This window comes from Macrobrachium nipponense, chromosome 3, assembly GCF_015104395.2.
Source record: "Macrobrachium nipponense isolate FS-2020 chromosome 3, ASM1510439v2, whole genome shotgun sequence".
NCBI classification, from domain to species: Eukaryota; Metazoa; Arthropoda; class Malacostraca; order Decapoda; family Palaemonidae; genus Macrobrachium; species Macrobrachium nipponense.
This window is the reverse complement of record NC_087202.1, coordinates 32,305,845-32,326,141: the sequence shown is the minus strand read 5'-3', so window position 1 is coordinate 32,326,141 and position 20,297 is coordinate 32,305,845. Positions and strand designations below refer to the sequence as shown.

General features: G+C 37.9%; 1 protein-coding gene across 1 annotated transcript; it reads left to right on the top strand.

The window, feature by feature from the left end:
- Positions 1-1,705: 1,705 nt before the first annotated feature.
- Positions 1,706-19,175, top strand: LOC135221690 (transcription elongation regulator 1-like). Its single transcript, XM_064259422.1, has 5 exons — positions 1,706-1,776; positions 14,905-15,010; positions 15,540-15,956; positions 16,662-16,829; positions 17,128-19,175. Exons 2-5 carry the CDS (start codon positions 14,906-14,908, stop codon positions 17,608-17,610), a joined length of 1,173 nt encoding a protein of 390 aa, XP_064115492.1. The 5' UTR covers positions 1,706-1,776; position 14,905; the 3' UTR covers positions 17,611-19,175.
- The last annotated feature ends 1,122 nt before the right edge of the window (positions 19,176-20,297 follow it).

Genomic DNA, 20,297 nt, shown 5'->3' with positions numbered 1-20,297 from the left:
AAATATGAATTACTATCGAATACTGTGGGGGTAGGATATCAATGGCACCCGGGGGGATCGGGGTTGGGCACGGTGTGACAGAGAGAGTATGAGAGGGAGAGTAGAGGGGGTGTTAAGAAGAAGAAAGAGGGTAATAAACATAGAAGGTTGGAGAGAGAGAGAGAGAGAGAGAGAGAGAAAATTTATCGGTTGTCATTCACAGTTACCCCGGGGCAGGTCAGTACAGTAATTTCTGGATAAAAGGGACAGTCAGCACAAGGTGGTGCAGGGAAGCTTCTTCGGGTTCTTCAGAGTTTTTCCCCCAGCAACGCCAGGTTGGTCAGTTAGTAAGGATAATTCTGTCACCACATATTAACATTCACTGCGTCATCGTCCTGGTTCCTATGTAACTCCTTAACCTTACTCCTGCTCACATTATTCGCAAAGTTCTCTCCTGAAAACATTGTAAAACTGACTCTTTCCTAGATAGTGACCCACAAGGATTTTAATGCAGGATGTAGCCACCTTTGCTGCGTGTTTAATGTTTACCGTAAAAACATAAACAAAACTGTAAATTTCACAAAGATAATGACACCCCCCTCAAAGAAAAGAAATATTAGTCGTAGATAACGACCTCCGAACTTTGTTGGGAGTCACTAACTAAGAAACATCACAAACTTTCACCAATCTCTCCAGGTTCTCTTCATCATCCTCAATCAGTACTGTATCGTCTGGGAACATCAGCCACGCTTCATTTACAAACAATCTTATTCCAGATCTGTACACATATAGCTAGTGTCTTTTCTCTGTCCTCTCACATCATTGTTATCTCGGCCAAATTTTTACACAAAACCAATCTTTCTCCCACCTTACATACCCTTCATACCATACATTCTCAAGCATTGCCTCTCTACCAATTCTAGCATAATATTTCTTTATGCCTTGCATGCCACACACAAAAAGGGAGGGCTGATGGTAGGATGGGCATCCGTCCTGAACACATCAGCCAAAACATTTATAAAGAGCCGCCCAAAATATAAACAGCTACAGGGGTTCATTAAAAACAGCTACCCTGGCTAGGGTGATCTTACTCGCTCAAGGTGTCAATCAAAATAAACAATGTAGTAATCTTAAGTTGCAGTCTATTTCAAAATCTCTATTCCACTATCACCATAATCTTGTCTTGTCTAAAGTTTCACTTTATTATTATTATCATTATTTCTTTGGCACGATAGTCCTCTAAAGCAACAGTGCTACTATTAGCGCTGGTATTCTAATTTTTAGCAACTTCCACTGCATCACAGCACCTTCCCTTTCAATCACGAATTTAACAAGAAAAGACTTAACTTGCTTCTACTATCCCACGAAGGTGGAGAGAAGGGCTCAGAATCTACTCTAACCAATGCCGCCTCTTTCCGTATTCTTTCGTTCATAACGTACGCGCTTTCGCTGAAGTGTGCTGACAATTAATTACTTTCAAATAAGTCGAATTAATACATTTTTTAAATTATTGGGCGACAATTTATCCAGGCAAACACAATACTACCAATTACAGACAGGCTCATAAAATAAATGAAAATTTATTCCATTAAACGACGTCTATTGCTATGCAGCGTGAAAGGTTCTGGGAACGGACGAAACGCAGTGGAATTTCGTCATAGCAGGGGGCGTAGCTTTTACGCTAAGCTCCGCTACACGTATATAAGCGGAACTTCTCGAGAAAGCACCCATCAGTCGCAAACATTAACTACCCTCTTCTCTATCTAACTTTAAGCTCTCGGAAACGTAAACTGTCAGGTGAGATGAACTTGAAGAGAGGAACTTCTCAAGTTAGTGCAATTGTGTTGTCGAGTTTTGACTACTTTTTGGTGCTGTGCTAACCGCGTGTGTGATAAGACGCGCATCGACAGGAGTGAAAACGACTTTAAAACCGACATTCTACAAAATCTATATATATATATATATCTATATATATATATATATATATATATAGATATAATATATATAATATATATATATATATATATATATATATATATATATATATATATCTTTCAATGGCATCTAAACAATGAATACCAGTACGATGAAGTAAGCGTGCGGGTAAAATCATTGTGAACATACTCTTTACATTAACGTACTCCCCCACCCTCACCCCTTGTATAACATATGTGAATACTTACTAGATAATTATGAATGCACACATACAAATACTATGCATACGCACTTGATACCAAGCCTACCTAAAGTTAGGGCGGCTAGGGCAGTAAAAAAAATACATAAATGAATTTTACTTTTTTAAACTTAAATATGTTTTCATCGCTATCAAATGATCAAAATAGCATTTTATTTTTGCCAATAACCTACATATTCTTTAATTAACACCCTCCCCCCACAAAAAAAATCATTGAAATCGCTTCAGATTGTAATTTTATCAAGCAAAATAACTCAAATTTGGCTAGGTTACTTATAAAGCAAACCTGTATGCCTACACACACACACACACACACACACACCACACACACACACACACACACACACACACACACACACACACACACACACACACACACATATATATATATATATATATATTATATATATATCATATATATATATATACACATAGTATATATATATACTATATATATATATATATATAGATATATATATAGAATGATAGTAAATATATAACACGGCTTCCACTTGATGGAAATCTTTCCATGAAAAGACCACTTAACAGCAGGTATAGCAAGAATTTGACTATAGTATTTCATCAGCGGACACAATGGAGTCAGTCTAGAGAATCATGTGCCATAGCTTTTCCGCTTGTCCCTCCAACGCAACTGTCGCCAGTCAGGACCTAGAGCTGCTTTGAATCAGTACTACTTCACTTTCTCCTTCTCAAAGTGTTTTCTTTTACATATACCAAGATGCTCTTGTGTATGTGCATGTCTATGTCTTTTACTTTTCCTGATATGACAAATACTCCATACTTGGGAGGTTAAGGACAGAGAACTTAAATAATTTAAGAAACAAATTTGATTCATTGCATAAGTACATAATGAAAGTATTTCACTGCGTTCAGTTATTTTGCATCTTTTTTTCATGTCTTCTCGGAGAGTCATTTGCATTCAAAATTACCAATACCTAACAATTTCACGGTTTCATTATCTGGTCAGTGACCCGTAGTAACTTCAATATTATTAACATAATAATGTATTTCAGACGATCTTGTTGCACGCAGCGCACCGAATACAACGACATATGGACATAATCTACGATAAACTTGGATCCTAAGAGATGTTAAGCGTCTGATCTAATTCGTCCAGAATTTTGGTATCAAATTCATTCAAAACTTCGTAATGAGTCACGTAAAGCTATGACGTAAGACTGACTTAAGGACTATGACGTCAATTTTATACTAGCTTCGATACACAAGTCACTAAAAGTGTTCAGGTTAATTTCGGAAACTGACATTCAGTTATACACAGCTGCAATATGTGTATGTGTGTGTGTGTATATATATATATATATATATATATATATATATATATATATATATATATATATGTATAGATATATATATATATATATATATATATATATATATATATATATATATATATATATACACATTTGGACATGAAAGCTTTCATACGAATTTCCCAACGACAGCCTTGACATATAACGCATCAAAACCTTGCATACAAAGCTCATTAAAACCCTTGTTAATCGCAGAGGGGTAATGATTTCATAAAAACGTAGCAAATGGCAACGGTCGCATGCTTCCCAAAATGTAATTCCCGCTGAATGACTTCCGGTGGAGCGTAATGTATAACAAAGCGTCATTCAGATTACATGATCTTCATTGGATACGTAACGGTTATACGAGGCAGCTACTAGTGTGAAATCCAGAGAGAGAGAGAGAGAGAGAGAGAGAGAGAGAGAGAGAGAGAGAGAGAGAGAGAGAGAGGGGGGGGGGGGCTCTATCAGCAATCCTTTAAAGTTTTATAACCTTACAGTACTCTAAAGAAAGGAAAACCAGTCGTGTAGCGATTATCTTGTCACGAAATCAGGACCCGATTGTAAGATGGAGAAAACGGTGAAATGACGGGATAATTAAAGAGAAGGAAACTGATTTCGGAGGACAGGAAGTTATAAATAACCACAGGGCTACAAAGATTAACTTCCAATTACCAGAGAGAGAGAGAGAGAGAGAGAGAGAGAGAGAGAGAGAGAGAGAGAGAGAGAGAGAGAGAGAGAGAGAATATCAATGCATGAAATTTGACGAAGAAAGATGAATAACTACAGACTCCACCAATAAACACCATACGATTCTTCAATACTAATAGCTACTTTATTAATACATAAAAAATGTTAAGACATAAAAAATATTTAGCTTCTGGTGACTCGACCTAGCTTCACTTATTTCAGACCGCTCTTGCTTACTGTGGAAAAAGCGTCTGCAAACTAGGAGTGGAGACACGGCAAAAGTCATCCCCAACGTATCAGTTTTCCAAATAAATTCCATCTTAGCTTTCACATAATGTTTTATGGTCTAAGCAGCTTTAATAGACCACAGATACATCTTACAATATTTATGTTAACTACTTTTGATCCAGGAAAGTTCGTGACTCATTCGGAGCTATAACAGCCAGAGGGAATTCTATTAATATAACATACAATTTAAAAGATCGGAGCTTTAACAGCCAGCGGGAATTCTATTAATATAACATTCAATTTAACAGATCAGAACTATAACAGCCAGTGGGAATTCTATTAATATAACACACGATATAAAGAATCTTAAGTTATAATATCCACCTTGAACACAAAGGATGATCCACCTCTATGAGAGAGAGAGAGAGAGAGAGAGAGAGAGAGAGAGAGAGAGAGAGAGAGAGAGAGATTCACGGATGCGGTTTGCTCATTCAGTAATGGCCGTCCCTTAAGGCGTAAAGTGGGTCGCAGTAACGTTATCGATACCAATTCTACCTTTTCAGGGCTCTTGCAATTGCGTATGACTCTATACGTTGCATAAAGACTCACATTCACCAATTAATTTAAAATCGTTGTAGGAGAGTTTCGTACAACTGATAATTATCAGACAATACCGATAAGCTGTATAAGAGATTCTCACTTTCTATCTAAATGAAAATGTAGCTGAACTAATGATGGATCATCTTGCTACCTTCAGATTTTATTATTTTCGTTTTTACTGGAAACGTGCATAACGAATACTTGGTATTTACATAGCTACACGAGGAAGAGAATGCGTAAAAAATATTCCCAAAATTAATTAAAATATTTTTTTCGTATAAAAATTTGATAATCTTAGAATCACGCACTACGTCCCATACGTAACTTTTAACACAGACTACACTTAACTCCCCATTATGCAAAACCGTTCGCCTTGATCCCCTATTTCATGCATCACCGTGGAAGAGACGCAGCCAGTCCAGAAATTTCAACGCCTATCTGCAAGTTATCTGAAAAATGCAGGCGTCGACGCAAGACCGGTTTTGAGTTTATTACGCTCATTTTCCATAATCTCTAGTTTAGGACCTTCAATAGTGCGACGCACTTTTTAGTCGAAGAGAGAATGAAAAAAAAGAACGCATAAAATGTGGATTTTAAGCGGAATCAAGAAAAGGTTTAATAAATTACACATTACTTAGGTCTCCAAAGCCGCATATATGTGATGGAAATACTTTATGAAGGTACTCATATGAAAGAAAAATAAAGAATTCGACCACTGCAGAAAATTAAGAAATATACATTCACACGAATAACATCATACATTTTGGACAATAATACGTTTAGACTCCACTATAAAATGATTCGAGATCCCCCTAAACTAGCGTGAACACAAATTCCCACCTGTCGTCTGTTGGGTATTCACACCATCTTCATTATCATCGCCTCCAACACCGTGTGACACAAAGGCCCTTTGTGAGATTCCGCTATTCATTTGTGTGTGTGTGTGTGTGTGTGTGTGTGTGTGTGTGTGTGTCTCTTTGTCTTCCACAAACACAAAGAAAATGGTATTAACGTACAAATATTAATTAATACTCTAAATGGACAAGAACCCACCACAATAGAGCCTTACCACAGCTCTGTTTATTTCATTTCCCAATTCACCATGTGTTACAAATACATCAACTCTTATTCCCAACTAGCTTCAAGCTTTAATAAACGAATTTGCTATTGAAAATACGGCAGCTCCAGAATTCAGTATCTTATTTTTATTCATTAGTATTTATCTTATCATTATTTCTGAGCTCCGATTTTTTTCTTTTAAATGGAGGTTTTTGTTATATGATTCGTGATTACTAAGAACAAAGTGTAAAATCCACTTCTAACAACTGGCCCTAAGACACCTGGTTTTAAGACATAAATCAAAACCAGAATCCATATTGCGAAGAAAAACATGAAAGTACCGGCCCTCCCAACACAAATAAAAAAAAAATCTTTGAAATTCACTTGACATTGGTCGGCAAAAAGAACTTTCTCGAGAGATGGAGTGTATGACAGTCATTCATTGCAAGACATTTATCTCCGTACAACCGTTAGCTTCATAATAAATGTCATGAAAATCACCTGGTTCTAATCAAGCACATGACTGACGCGTATCTTGAATCCATCCAAGAAGACACTTTCCCGACAAAGATGAAGCATAAACTCATATGGTATACAAATTGACTAACAGTAAGTAAGAACAAAATCAAAAACGTTACCGCAATAAACTCCGACATGAATTCTTTCATCCGAACTCGTACAAAAATGACGCATTCAAAAGAGAGAGAGAGAGAGAGAGAGAGAGAGAGAGAGAGAGAGAGAGAGAGAGAGAGAGAGAGAGAGAGGCTATAAATCCCCAACGACATTATACAACCCAACCCACGCACATTGAGTCACAGAGGGCGACAGGGCGTCTTGGTTACGCATCCCTCGAGTGAATCTGTCACGAGAGCGACGTCTCTTGCACGCAACTGGGCCCAAAAGAAACTGAAAGGGAGGCGTTTTACTTTTTATCCTGCAGGCAAATAGAGGTCCAAGTTGATTTCGTCAGGTAAGACTGTTGGCCTTCTGCTTGCATGCACTGCAGCAATCTTGCTACTGGCATGCCTCGGCTTGACTTTGTAAGGAGCTTTTCACATTCAGTTTGGACGAGTTTTAGGCCGAAATCTCTTCATATCTATCAAGTGCTTTGCTCCTCATTCCATCGGAATGCATATCTCAGGGTTTGATATTTTTTTTTCTTTTATGGAAAATTTTAAATCAACTATTTTCCTTTAAAATATACATGTGATAACATGAAATTTCCGCAAGATTGGGTTAAAATCATGAACCACACTAACATCAAATAAAACCGTTTCATAGGAGAGCTGTAATACTGTAGAAAGTGACGCATCCTCCAGCCAAAAAAACGCCTGCGTAAAAGCCCGACTATGACCTCCCAGCTTCTTCCTTTCACGAAGTTTAGATAAATGGGTTACGTCGGAATGAGTGAAACCCTGAGGTGAAACACAGAGGCGGCAGGTCATGAGGTCGACATCCTCTCCTTTCAAACTTTCAGTGCCCTGCGTTCAAAAGCAGGTACGCAAAACCACGTACTACTTTCAATTTTTTCCAATGCTTGTTTCAGACATGGCCTTGGGTGGCTGCAAGCATCCCAGTTGCGCTTGAGAATGTTAACAACTAGGTACTGATGCCTCTCCTGCATTTTAAGTACGTCCGTAAAAAGAAAGAAGAGGTAGTTATCGAAAGGCAAATACCCGCCGATAAATCTACGAGGCAAGAAAACAATCTATGCTAAATCTCAATGATGCAACTGAGCTTTTTTACAGGGAACATGAAGGTCTTACCACACTTTGCAAGAGCTTTTTTGAGCTACATCAGCAATATTTAAACGTTATCGAAACTGAAAATCTGATCGCATATGAGCCCTGCGTCACTGAATACCTATCGATAAACAGGATGCTTTTTAATCTTTCATTGTTTATTTTAAAGAATTTTGTATATCTGAGTACCTTCGAAGAGGCTGCGAAAAGTGAGAGCGTGGTGTGATCATGTTTTGATCTTCGAGAGCTCAGAATCTATCACTGTCCTAGTAAACACCAACTCGAACTTAATAGCATCTAATGAAGCGAGGAATCACATTTACTGAAATCTAGCATTCATATAATTTTAGCAGTCTTTTTTTTTCACCCTTAGCGATCATAAAATAATATAAGTTTTAATGAAACATAAAAATCGAGACAAACGCGTACAGTGGCTTTTAAATTCCAACCAAAACCTAAGGGCCTATATCAGCTTAGTAAAGATCTCAAAAGAGTGGATGTCTACAAATAATTACACCAAATGACAAAACATTTGTACCCAAAATGGACCCTCTGGCCATGACCTAAAAGATGACGCATGGGAATGGAACATAGCAAGGAGATCACCAACAAAAACTCGAAAGATTAAAACCAAGAAGCTGTCATGTCATGAGAAAGCGATAACGGAACCGGAGCACAAGCTTCAGAACACGCAAACAATCTAGGAACAAAATGATAAAAATATGAATTGCAGACAAAGCTAGAATATTGTTGACACAAAAGACAAAAAGATTTCAGTGTTATGATTTTAGATGTTTAAAGCTCTTTGATGAAACCTATGATTTTAAGGCTATCTGTACCCGGCATTTCTCCAGTATAAAGAAAAAAACTAAAGAATATAGCTCTTTAATTCATAGTGGTTTTGGAAAAATAAATACTGCTATACAATAACCTGGTGACTACCTGATTAGTGATTGTGCGGAACTACACAGGAAGTCAGGACTTAAGCATATTCAGAAAAACTTTCTGGAAGAGTAAACTCCTGTAATAGACACCAACACTCCGACACAGGTCTCGAGTGACAGGTCAGAGATCAAGTTTTTCTTTGATACCTGCGATACAAAATGTAATTCGTGTAATTTCGAATTAAAAAATTTCCTAATTTTTCTCATGGAGAGAAAGACACAACAAACAGGCAAAACATTGAAGATTTAAGATCATCACTTGACACTTCACATAATGTATGTTCTTGTAGCAAATTGTCGGGAAAAAGTAAATAGTCAAACCTTTGTTTATTAAGCTATGTCAGACTGTTAAAATGACAGATGAGCGATACTGTCACACCTTTTCAATGCGAGACAATCCTCTCACAATAGTTCTTAGCGCAAAAGTTATTTGCTTAGGCGCATTTCGGGAATAAATCTTTCTTTCTTCTTCTATCTCTTCCTACTTCACTTGCATAACTGGATCAAAAACATCTTCAGTCCGCTAAGTATTGCATAATTTTTTCCCCTTCCTTCATTTACACACCTTACAATACCCTTCGAAAACCCGGTTTCATAGACGTGAAAGTAATGCGACGAGCAGGGGAGCCGCGGTTATCTGTCGTGATCTTCCTTCATACGCCTTACGAGCATGCTGAAGAAGAAGAAGAACCGGTTCGTGCGTATTCCTCACCCACTACTTCCGTGATGTTTGAGGGATTGACTTTCTTACTTCAAAACAATCTTATCAGTGAGATATTCAGTGCTTTACACATTATTCTTTGCCTTTTCTCTTTGACGAAGGTGCTGGTATTTTGCTTTTGAAAATGTGTGAGAGAGAGAGAGAGAGGAGAGAGAGAGAGAGGAGAGAGAGAGAGAGAGAGAGAGAGGTGGGGGGCTATTGTCAATTATCGTCACTGACTGCAGGTAAACAAAAATGAAACTGTTGCTTGTTCCGGTGGTTATGCTGAAGGCAACGAAGAACAATGACTTTTGTTAGCATTGTTCATGGACTTTACCAACATTCTTCAATACAATTTAGCTAAAGAGCCTTTTCTTGACAGCAATTACGAGGTAGAGGTGCTGAAATTTATTTGTTTAGCTACCGATTTCTGAAACCGATAAAGCACGATTGCCTCCTGAGGTCAATGGCCGAAGAGTCCGAGCTTGAAATCTGAAAATCTAGAGATATTAAGATTTTGTATACCGTTATTTTGATTCGTTAGCATATGCTCGATACATAGCTCACACACATATGTATGTATGTATCCGTTTGTATGTGTGATATGCACGGTAAAGATCAAGCTTAGCCAGAACTAGCCTAAAATTTAATGCAAAACCCGAAACAATTTTCATGTCCAACGGATTCGGAGTAGTTTACATTGTTTTGAACCCATTTCCTTTAGAAAGTGTGACATGTTTGGAGAGAGATTACTATATTGTTAGTTTTGCGTAAGTTGACCCTTATTTAGTTGAATACTTCCACGTAAACTCGAAACATGACATCTGCCGTTTGCTTAAAGTAACTTCTCAGAAACTGGTCTGCAAAGATGATAATAAGGCAAACCGGAAAGCAGCTTTCATTTTTTTTTTTTTTTTTTTTTTTTTTTTTTGAAAACTTGGCTTTATTCTACACATCGGTGACAATCTTCTTCAAAATATTGCATTTTACTCCTGGCATATCTTCGAATGATCAGCAGAAAATGTTATTTAAATAATATACTGAAAGAACAGATACCAAGCTGCTACAATCTTGAATCTTGAATCGATCTTGTTAACTTTATACTTCATAGTAAACTCGACCAACCACCAAAAAAGTCATTGAGAAAAAATGTCACCCTTGACCAAAGCCAAATTTAATCCCTTTATTTATCGAAGACGAAAATGCTAAATGATCATTGTTTGAAGAAAATAACCCCATAATATTTATTCAGTAGCTAGATCAGTTATCAAAATTTAGGCCCTTGAGACTGGATGGGAAAAATGAAATGGCACGAATATGAAGGAATATCTGCGGCAATATGCCTACTGAAAGCAAGCCTTTCGTTTAAACGTAACATTATTTTTATCTTTATTTCATTTACTTATCTATTTATTTTCAATAAAGCAGGGTTAGGGAAAAAAACTGACAAATTAACTTATAGTAAATCCTGGCATCGCAAAAGCAGTGGTCATCGATATCAGTGGATGTGAGGCGTATCATGTGGCTCCAGATGATACGAACCAGAGGATAAGAATAAAACCAATACAAGAAGCAAAAGCAAAAACGAAAAAGAACAGGGTCTGCTTTCCTTCCTATTCGATCTGAAAGGATTCCATTTTCTTATCAATCTTTCTTTCTCGGTTCTTTCACTCAGATGTCGACAACTTGCAATTCAATTGAACTTAAATGTGAAGCACGTTCCTTGTTAGACGGGAAAAAAAGTCTTAAACGATAATAGAGATGCCGATAACGTCATTCGAAGCAACCTTTGAAACAAAGTTTTAAAATATCAAGAAACTGACAATCGCTCCAGTGGATATTTAAAGAACAACTAACGCTCAGTCTAACATTCGATCATACATAGAGACGTGGCAGCCCTGGAACAACGATAAAGCGAATTAGGGTGTAACGAAATGAGAAATATCAAGTAATTACTACAAGAGGGGAAGCCGGACGCAATTGCGTAATAGCTCTAAAATCTCGGTTGTAGCCGACCTCATCTTCTTGATGTCTATAATTCTCAACAGCGTCTTCCATAAAATGACTGTCATTCGAGCACAATACAACAGGAGGGAAAATGTACCAGCTTTTCTGCGTCATCAATAGGTTAGTTTTGTTCAAGAATGGGTGACACGGATGTAGGAAGAAGTGAGCTCGGCAACAACAATGGACGTAAAGGGTGAAATATCTCCTCAAAAGACGGGGCTTTCGGCTTCAACGGAACGACGTGGAAAGAGCACATTACAACACTGATGCTTAAACGAGCGTCATTTTCTAGTGGCGAAACAACCCATTACCCGTGATATAATACTGACAGTTACCTGATAACAATGAATATATTTCGCGGATGATTAATGGGACCACATGCTGTCAAAATCATAACTTTGTCGATACATTGTTACTTAACTTAGTTTCTTTCTCTTCCTATTATCCCGTGCACTCGCGTACACACATTCTCTCTCTCTCCCTCTCTCTCTCTCTCTCTCTCTCTCTAGATATATATAAATATATATATATATATGTGTGTGTGTGTATATGTATGTGTATATGTATTATGTATATGTATATATATATATATATATATATATATATATATATATATATATATAAATCAGAGGAATTTGATTTGTGGGAATGAAAACTCACAAGACCGGTCAGTGTAGATACAGAGCAATTGATTGGTTCATGAGAAATTGCGAGATCAGCACTAGATAACAAAAATACAGAAACTCCGCCCAAGTTCATTTTTAAGGTGATGGTATATCTAATGTTACTATATATATATATATATATATATATATATATATATATATATATATATATATATAATCGACTTATTCCACCAATGGTTCACACCGCCCAAATTAGACCAAGTCCCTGTGCGTGAAAGGATGAATCAGTGTTCTGAGATGGCTGGTCATGTACGCAGAAAGACCAAGTAAGGGTTACACAGATCAAGCAAAAGAAATCTTTGAGAGAAGGGCCTTAATATATACTAAAAGCATGAGCATGAATGCTAAATAGAGACGAAAGGTTCAGTGAGTGTAAGGGCGACTGACAAATGTCTGACGAGCCTCTTGGGTATGTGTTCGAAAATGCTAATGAAGTGAAGGTAGGCTCTTTGCATAAGGCATCCCATCTAAGATGACTGAGTACCAAAAATAACTAATTCTGGTCAGGACTATTGACTTCGGACCTAAGTTAGCCACAGGGAAAGTGAATTCGATACTGAGGCATATTTGGCTCATTCTATGAAACCTCATAAAGGTAGTATGTAAAACTGGTTTGTCTGCGAGTATTAATGAACCGCATGCGTGTTGGTGTAATAGCAAAACAAACCAATGGCAAAAGCACACTTGATAAACCAGGACAGACTAACAGTTTCCTTTAAACTTGTATCTTTAGTGAGAATGTACCAGTCAATTCTCACCCTTTTAAGCGAAAAGTTATTTGTATATTTACATAATGTTCAACTGTTACTATATTAAACCGACAAAAAATATATCCATAAGTTCAACTGTTAAATACTGAGAGAGAGAGAGAGAGAGAGAGAGAGAGAGAGAGAGAGAGAGAGAGACGAGAGAAGATGAGAGGCTAGTGAGAGCAGAGAGAGAGAGAGAGAGAGGCTGTCAGCTCATATATACCAGAGCTACGGAACCCTAAGATCTCAAGAAGGAACTTTAAAAATAGGCAGAAAGAACAGAATTTTTATATGACGATTTTCACCGACATTATAAAAGCGCACCAGATGTCCAATATGATAGAATAGCAATAACTGATCACCAACTTTCTACACAAAATGTCCCAATCATTTTTGGAGGATTTAAGTTCGTAAAACATTCGAGATAAAGCGGAAATGCACAGGAAACATCACTATGACAGTTTCTTCACAAATGTGGTATTTGAAGAAGCACTTAAAACCTCACTTCATCAAGGAAAAGTATGTGTGTGAGGGGTCAACAGCTGCCGTCCCCCAAAGCCCACGAAGCGAAGGCCTCGTCGTCATAAAGAATAACTAATAACGGAGCCGTGGCCGGGAGGGACGTTTGCCTTAACTTTTACCAGTGTTGCACATCATTTATCATTCTGAGAGAGAAAACCTACACTTAAGGATGAGCTTAGGCGTGAAATCCGGCGCCGGATGGCTGGTCTTCGTCGCTTCAGTGTCATTCTCCAAGAAGAACCATTAATATCATAGGGGAATTGAGGCGTGGGACGAGAAAGTCTGGGAATTTTGCATTTCTCGTGAGAGAGAGAGAGAGAGAGAGAGAGAGAGAGAGAGAGAGAGATTCATCCCTACCAGTTACATTACGATAAAGCTGCACTTCATGATCAATTCGGTACAGCTGCAAGTTACAAAGAGATGGTACCAATTAATTACAAAATATTAATAGATGCTTCTGCTACCTAGATATCAGAAAACTGGATGACTCGAACATCATCTTTTGCGCCAAGAAAAAAAGACAAACTTTTTTGCACCTCTCATGTGACATTCTGAAAGCATTCCAACTACAAAGACTTGCTTTTATTTCTAACATCAAGCTGTACAAATTGAATCACTGGTGCTATATAGTTTCTTTGAAAATCATATTAATGACATCTGAATCCCATCTCCTAATGATGCAGTAAGCACCTACATAATGAAGGATCAATGTTCTTCATTATTCAGGTGTTTGCTGCTTGTAACCCATCAATAAACCCTGCATACAAACATATTAACATAAACTAGTTAAGTATCTTTGAATTAAACAATAAAACATTTCCTCATTTTACATTTGAAGTGACACAACCATGAGATTCTCATAAGAATACTGTTCTTATAACACAGTATTTCGTCAAAATCACTAAAATACAAAAGTAATTTCCTACAAATACCAGATTTTACTTAACGATAAGTCTGCAACATAAGTTATATTCGAATAAATTTGGGAAAAACACATTGAAGAACAACCTCACGGGGAACGTCTACCCATCAAGACCTGCAATTTCGTCAAGATATTCCTCTCTAATTAAGGGATATAGACAAAGAGGAAAATGCACATTCGATTCATTGAAGCTTTCAATTCTATCAGTCAAACAAACAATTAAACGTGTACTTTACACACACACACACATACAATACACAGACATACGTAAATATATATATATATATATATATATATATATATATATATATATATATATATATATATACGTATGTATGTGTGTGCACCTGTAATTTTCGAAGTATCCATCATTCTATGCATACACAGCTACATACAACTAGATAAGTAAATATAAAATAAAATGCAGGCATCTGAATACACCAGGATAAACACACGCAAGCGCGCTGACACAAAACAAAACAAAATTATGTACGTGTGTATTTTCTTTTCATATTCGTATGAAATTATTTTTCTTTCTTCCTTTCCTACAGGATGCTGCCAGCGCTGACCATATTACTGCTTGCGCAGTCGGTGATTATCCAAGGAAAACCACAATTTGGCCTGAGTCAAAGTTACGGGCCTCCCCAACCTTCCCGTGTTAAGTTCATTTTCTCTCTCTCCTCTCCTCCCCTCTCTCTCTCTCCTTGTTACTAATCTTTTGCCGTTTCCCTAATTTTTTTTCAGTCTAACTGTAACGTAGGCTAAAGGATGTGTCCACAAGAATGTCTGTGCAATAAGTTACGCACCTATGTTTATGAAATGTTTTACCGCAGTGTGGATGCACCCTGACATCTTCGATAGACGAGACTTGGTATCAACGTTCATTAAAAAAATAAAGATAAATTTTAAAAAGTGAGAAAAATATTTTTACTTCACTCTTAAGTAATTGCACATGAATAACGTTGCGATAATTAAATTAATCTATTTCCGATTCACAGCAATATTTTTCATCGACTCATAGTATGTACTGCTCACAGAAGAAGGCCGCTTTGTCACAAAAAGTATCTTTTAACTAAATCATTGTCTTCCAATCTGAATTTTTGAAAGGCTAGGGACGAAGCCGTGAAATTCTGTATAGAAGAAAAAAAATCGTCGAACACAAAATATATAGAATCCGATTTTGCAGAATTCACCACCAGCACCACCGCCGCCCCTACCCCCACCACCACCAACATCCAGTTACGGCCCCCCGATAGGGCCAGCACCGGCACCAGCTCCTATAGTTCCGCCCATTAACTTCCCTCCTGCGAACTTCCCTCCTGCAAACTTCCCTCCGCTGACGCCGTCCGTGCCCTCAAGCCTTTACGACCTCCCAGCTGGCGGGCCCAACGACGTCCCAGCCCAAGGATGCAATGCCCAGACCCAGTACTCGGTGGTCACGACGACCAGGTTCATCCCCACCACGGTCATCCAAACTCGAACGAGGGCGCTCCCCACGACCGTCTACTCTCAGATCACACAGACGCAATATTACCCCTCAACAGTCGTCCAGCAACAGGTCGTCACTTCGGTAGTGCCACCCATCATCCAGACTCAAACCGAGGTACTACTGTTCTACATATACCTACTTTATATATAAGAGTATAATATAAAATGGGTACAGATCAAATGAACATGTTTACGTTTACATCATCATTTTGAATTTATGTTACTATTGCCTCTGATTACCTACCTTTTTACAGATACTATTTTGAATGTTATTCTTTGCATCTTATCCAAACAAGACAAAGTCCTAAACCGTATATGATTATTCGAGCATATTATCTCTGAATGTTCTTTCAGCCCTCAGGAATATGAGTTCTTGATCACTCTAACTTCAAAATGCCAGACAAGCACAATCTCTCTTTCTTTCTCTCTCTCATTTGAAGTAGAATCTGAATATCTCTACGTTCGCATGACTTCACGTAAAATACATTACCCCAGAGAAAGAGAACGATCATAATTGTAAATCAGTCATTATTCGACCATGAAACTGCTTCAAGTTGCAGGGTAAAATCTAAGTATTATGTCCCCTTCACCTACCATGTAATATGTGAGAACTATTCGCTTCAAAAGTTGATCTACTCATCCGTTACAGTCATCTTCGCACATGTAAACTTGTTAACTGCCAATTATTTCTAGTCGAAGATTATTTCTTTCATAAATCCCAAGTTATCAGTAAATGAAATGGATGAATTTAAATGAAATGAGACGGCGATTTCCTTAAGAATCTATTTTTCACACTTCAAACACTCCTTTCTTAATGCAGATCGTAAGCAACGTCCAGTACGTGACAAGGGCTCAATACTTCACCGAGACAGCTTACATCACCGATACCCAGCTGCAGTACATAACTCAGACACAAACCCAGTTCCAAACGGAGTACAGAACGCAAACGCAGACTCAATTCCAGACTCAAACGCAGTTCCAAACTCAAGTAAGTAGACTGTAATCGTTTTTTTATTAGTCTTCCACCGCACGATTTCAGTGATATTGATATAACATTACTGCTCTTATAATTGCTAATACTGACCAGGGGTTGACCGGACTGTTTGGGAGAATGGTTACAATAATTGAGCCGATAAAATTTGCTTTAAGATCTTCATTTTGATGATAAATATGATCAATTTATAACCTACGGAATAATACTAATTAATTCTGATGTAAAGACTATCTTGAAAAATACTAATCTCAACTTTTCTGGTTGATTTTTCTCATGCTTTCTCCTTTTCCAGTTCCAGACGGTCTTCCAGACCTCGACGCAGTTCCAAGTCAGCACGGCGACGCAATTTTCGACGAACTACATCACCCAAACAGTCACCTCCACGCAATTCCAGAACCAGGTCATCACCCAGACCTTCACCCAGACGCAAAACCAAGTCATCACGCAAACCGTCACCAGCTATCAAGTCCAAAACAACCCGGTGACGCAGACGCAGACTGTGCCACAGTATATAACGCAGACAGTGACGCAGACGCAGGCTCAGCAGGTTCCTCAGTTCTCTTACATCACGCAGACCATAACTTCCACGGTCGTCAGTCAGCAAGTCGTTACGCAGACTCAGAGAGTTCCGCAGTTCATTACACAGACAGTCACCAGTACCGCTGTGAGGACGGTTCAAGCTTCCTGCGGAGGCGGAGGGGGAGGAGGATACCAGTACCCGCAGCCAACCGTACCTGCCCCGGCGGCGCCTGCCGCCATGTCTGGTTATTATTAACGCCTTCAAGTCAGCTTTAGAAACTATGGCTGGTAAGTAACATCTGGTCTCATGCGCTCACTGTGACCGTCTCTGGAGGGGAGTTCGGGCTCATACACGATTGGCTAGTTGCAAGTTTTCGGACGAGGCCTCCACGATGACCGAAAAGCTTGGACACCTGTCAAAGCTGATGATTTTCTGCAGACTTTTACGATGATGAATCATGATTTTCCAGTCACTGTACGATGGTTAATGAGTTTTCAGACACTTCAATGATAATGGGAGCGAGTTATCGGACACCTTGTAATGGCTGGTATCTAGTAAACAAAGGGAGTTTCAACCTTCACTTGATGGTTGGTTGCTTGTTCTCCAAATGCTTACGGAAGGTAACAGGGTTGGTACTCGGAAATCAAAGGATAGCTATACTCAACCAAGACAGGTCACCCACTCTAAATGGTAGTGACTACTTAAGGAAACAGCTGAAAAGATATGGGTTTGAAGATAACTACACACAATAAAAAAAAACGATGACTCTACTTCCAATGATAGTAATTACAGAGAAAGTAATATCAAATGGACGGATATTGAAAAGTTACCATGTGAAGTGAGGTGTGTATTCAAGAAATTACATTTAAAATACATCATCGTATCTCCAACGTCAATACTAAGTGAGGATTATGGCAAAAGACAAGGGCAATGAGGTCAAACTAACTAAAAACTACACTGAGTTAAGCAGGTTTATGAAGCACAAGGCAATTTCTCGATTGCGTGACACAGAGCGAACCAGCCATCGTTGGATTAGAGCCTTTAGAAGAAAGTCCTCCCATTTACGGATCAAAGGTGAATTTTGTATCGCTTCAGTAGAATTTTGACACTGCAGGTGTCCAGAACGCACACTGGCCGAGATACGCTTCCTCAGTTATCCTAGTTCTTAAGATTTCAAACGGATGTCGATTTTCCCTTTTCACAAATCTAGTTGAAACATGTAAATAGCGAATAATCCTAACGAAGATTCCTCTCATTTCCTTACGGAGTTTTCAGATCACATATCTTTCAACATTTACAGACTCGGAAACCGGTTGTTCCAGCTGATACAATGTTATCAAAAATCTTTTTACGTCAACTGTTAAATGTTATCCATCTGCCATAATGTGCTTAGTAATTAACGTAACATACCGAATCAGACGTACACAATAAAGTAATGACGGTTTCGCTTTGAAAACCTTAGTTTATTGAAAATCTAAATACAGACTATACCATTACTAAGACAAAAAACAAGTTTTTAATCGTTAACAGGAAAAGAAAAATGAATGCAGGTGATACGGTAATACTGAATATGTAAGGTATAGCACCTTGTGCCATAAGTATTGAGAACATTAATCGCTGAAGATTAAGATTTCAGAAGATAAAAGTAAAAAAGGTCAAAAGGATTATATTATTCGGAAGGTGATTACCACATTATCAATATCCATTAATACATGTGTACACAGGCAATCCTTTCAAGATTGCTAGACTCTTCATTTCAGTTCTAGGATTGTGAGATTAATGGTGGCCATTAACAGTTCACAATATATATATATATATATATATATATTATATATATATATATATATATATATATATATATATATATATATGCACACAAGCAAAACACCGCATGCACATACATTAACGACTAACCAAAATATCTACATATGTTTGAATGAAGTTCTTCCTTCAGATGTGTATAGAATTAAAGTTTTATTTTAATACATAGTATATAAATATGAATGTATCTTATTTTGTTATAAATATAAAATGTTCAACAAAAAAAGTTATTTTCTTCTCGTAAAAGCCTAAATACCGAATGACTTTGGACTTCAGTCTTGATTCTACCATTCTGCTTACCTGGATCAATTAACAAAGTTAGGTGAAACCTTTCGAGTATTATTCAAAATTTCTTCTCGGAAACTGCGACAATTTAAGGATTCCGTAAATATCTGATAAATGACCTTCCTAATGATAGATTATGGTTTTCATATTAAAACAAAGACTATTCACTATCTAGCTGCCACCACGAACCATTCTTCTCCGGGATCTCCGAAACCAAATTAAATCTCAAAGGAATCCTGGCGTTACCCAGTACTATCTTTTAGCTAATTAAGTACTTCGATAGTTTCAGACGCCTCCTTGCACTCAACTCGAGATTTCTGATGAGCAAAATGCTCACATGAAACAATTAGGCACTGGTGACGCCATGTCAAGTTCTGCTAACTGGTCAAGTGTATGACTCTTACTTAGGCTATACTCAATCTGTAACTAAAACATCCCTCCCAACTCCGTCCCCTAAAAGGAGTTAGTGCCGTCAGTGCACCTCATGCGGTGCACTTAGGGTTCTTTGCAGCATACCTTCGACCCCTAGCTGCAAACCCTTCCGTTCCCTTTACCGCACTTCCTTCCATATTCACTTTCTTCCCTCTTACTTTCCACACACTTCTAACAATTGATTCATAGTGCAACTGCAAGGTTTTCCTCCTGTTACACCTTTCAGTTACGTTCAGAACTTAGACATCGGAAGCTACTTTACCTTTTTTTTTTTCTACTGCTATCTTCGCAGCGACTGTGCAGAGTCTGTTCAATTCTGTTCTCGAGATTCCCATTTATTTACTCTAAAACTAGTATGACGATTATCCAGATCTTGTTGCAGTCATTTGCTCCCTTCAAATACT

Coding starts and splice junctions, on each gene's coding strand:
- LOC135221690 (XM_064259422.1), top strand. CDS start 14,906: ATGCTGCCAGCGCTGACCATATTACTGCTTGCGCAGTCGGTGATTATC. Junction 15,957..16,661: donor TCATCCAGACTCAAACCGAG/GTACTACTGTTC, acceptor TTCTTAATGCAG/ATCGTAAGCAACGTCCAGTA. Junction 16,830..17,127: donor AAACGCAGTTCCAAACTCAA/GTAAGTAGACTG, acceptor CTCCTTTTCCAG/TTCCAGACGGTCTTCCAGAC.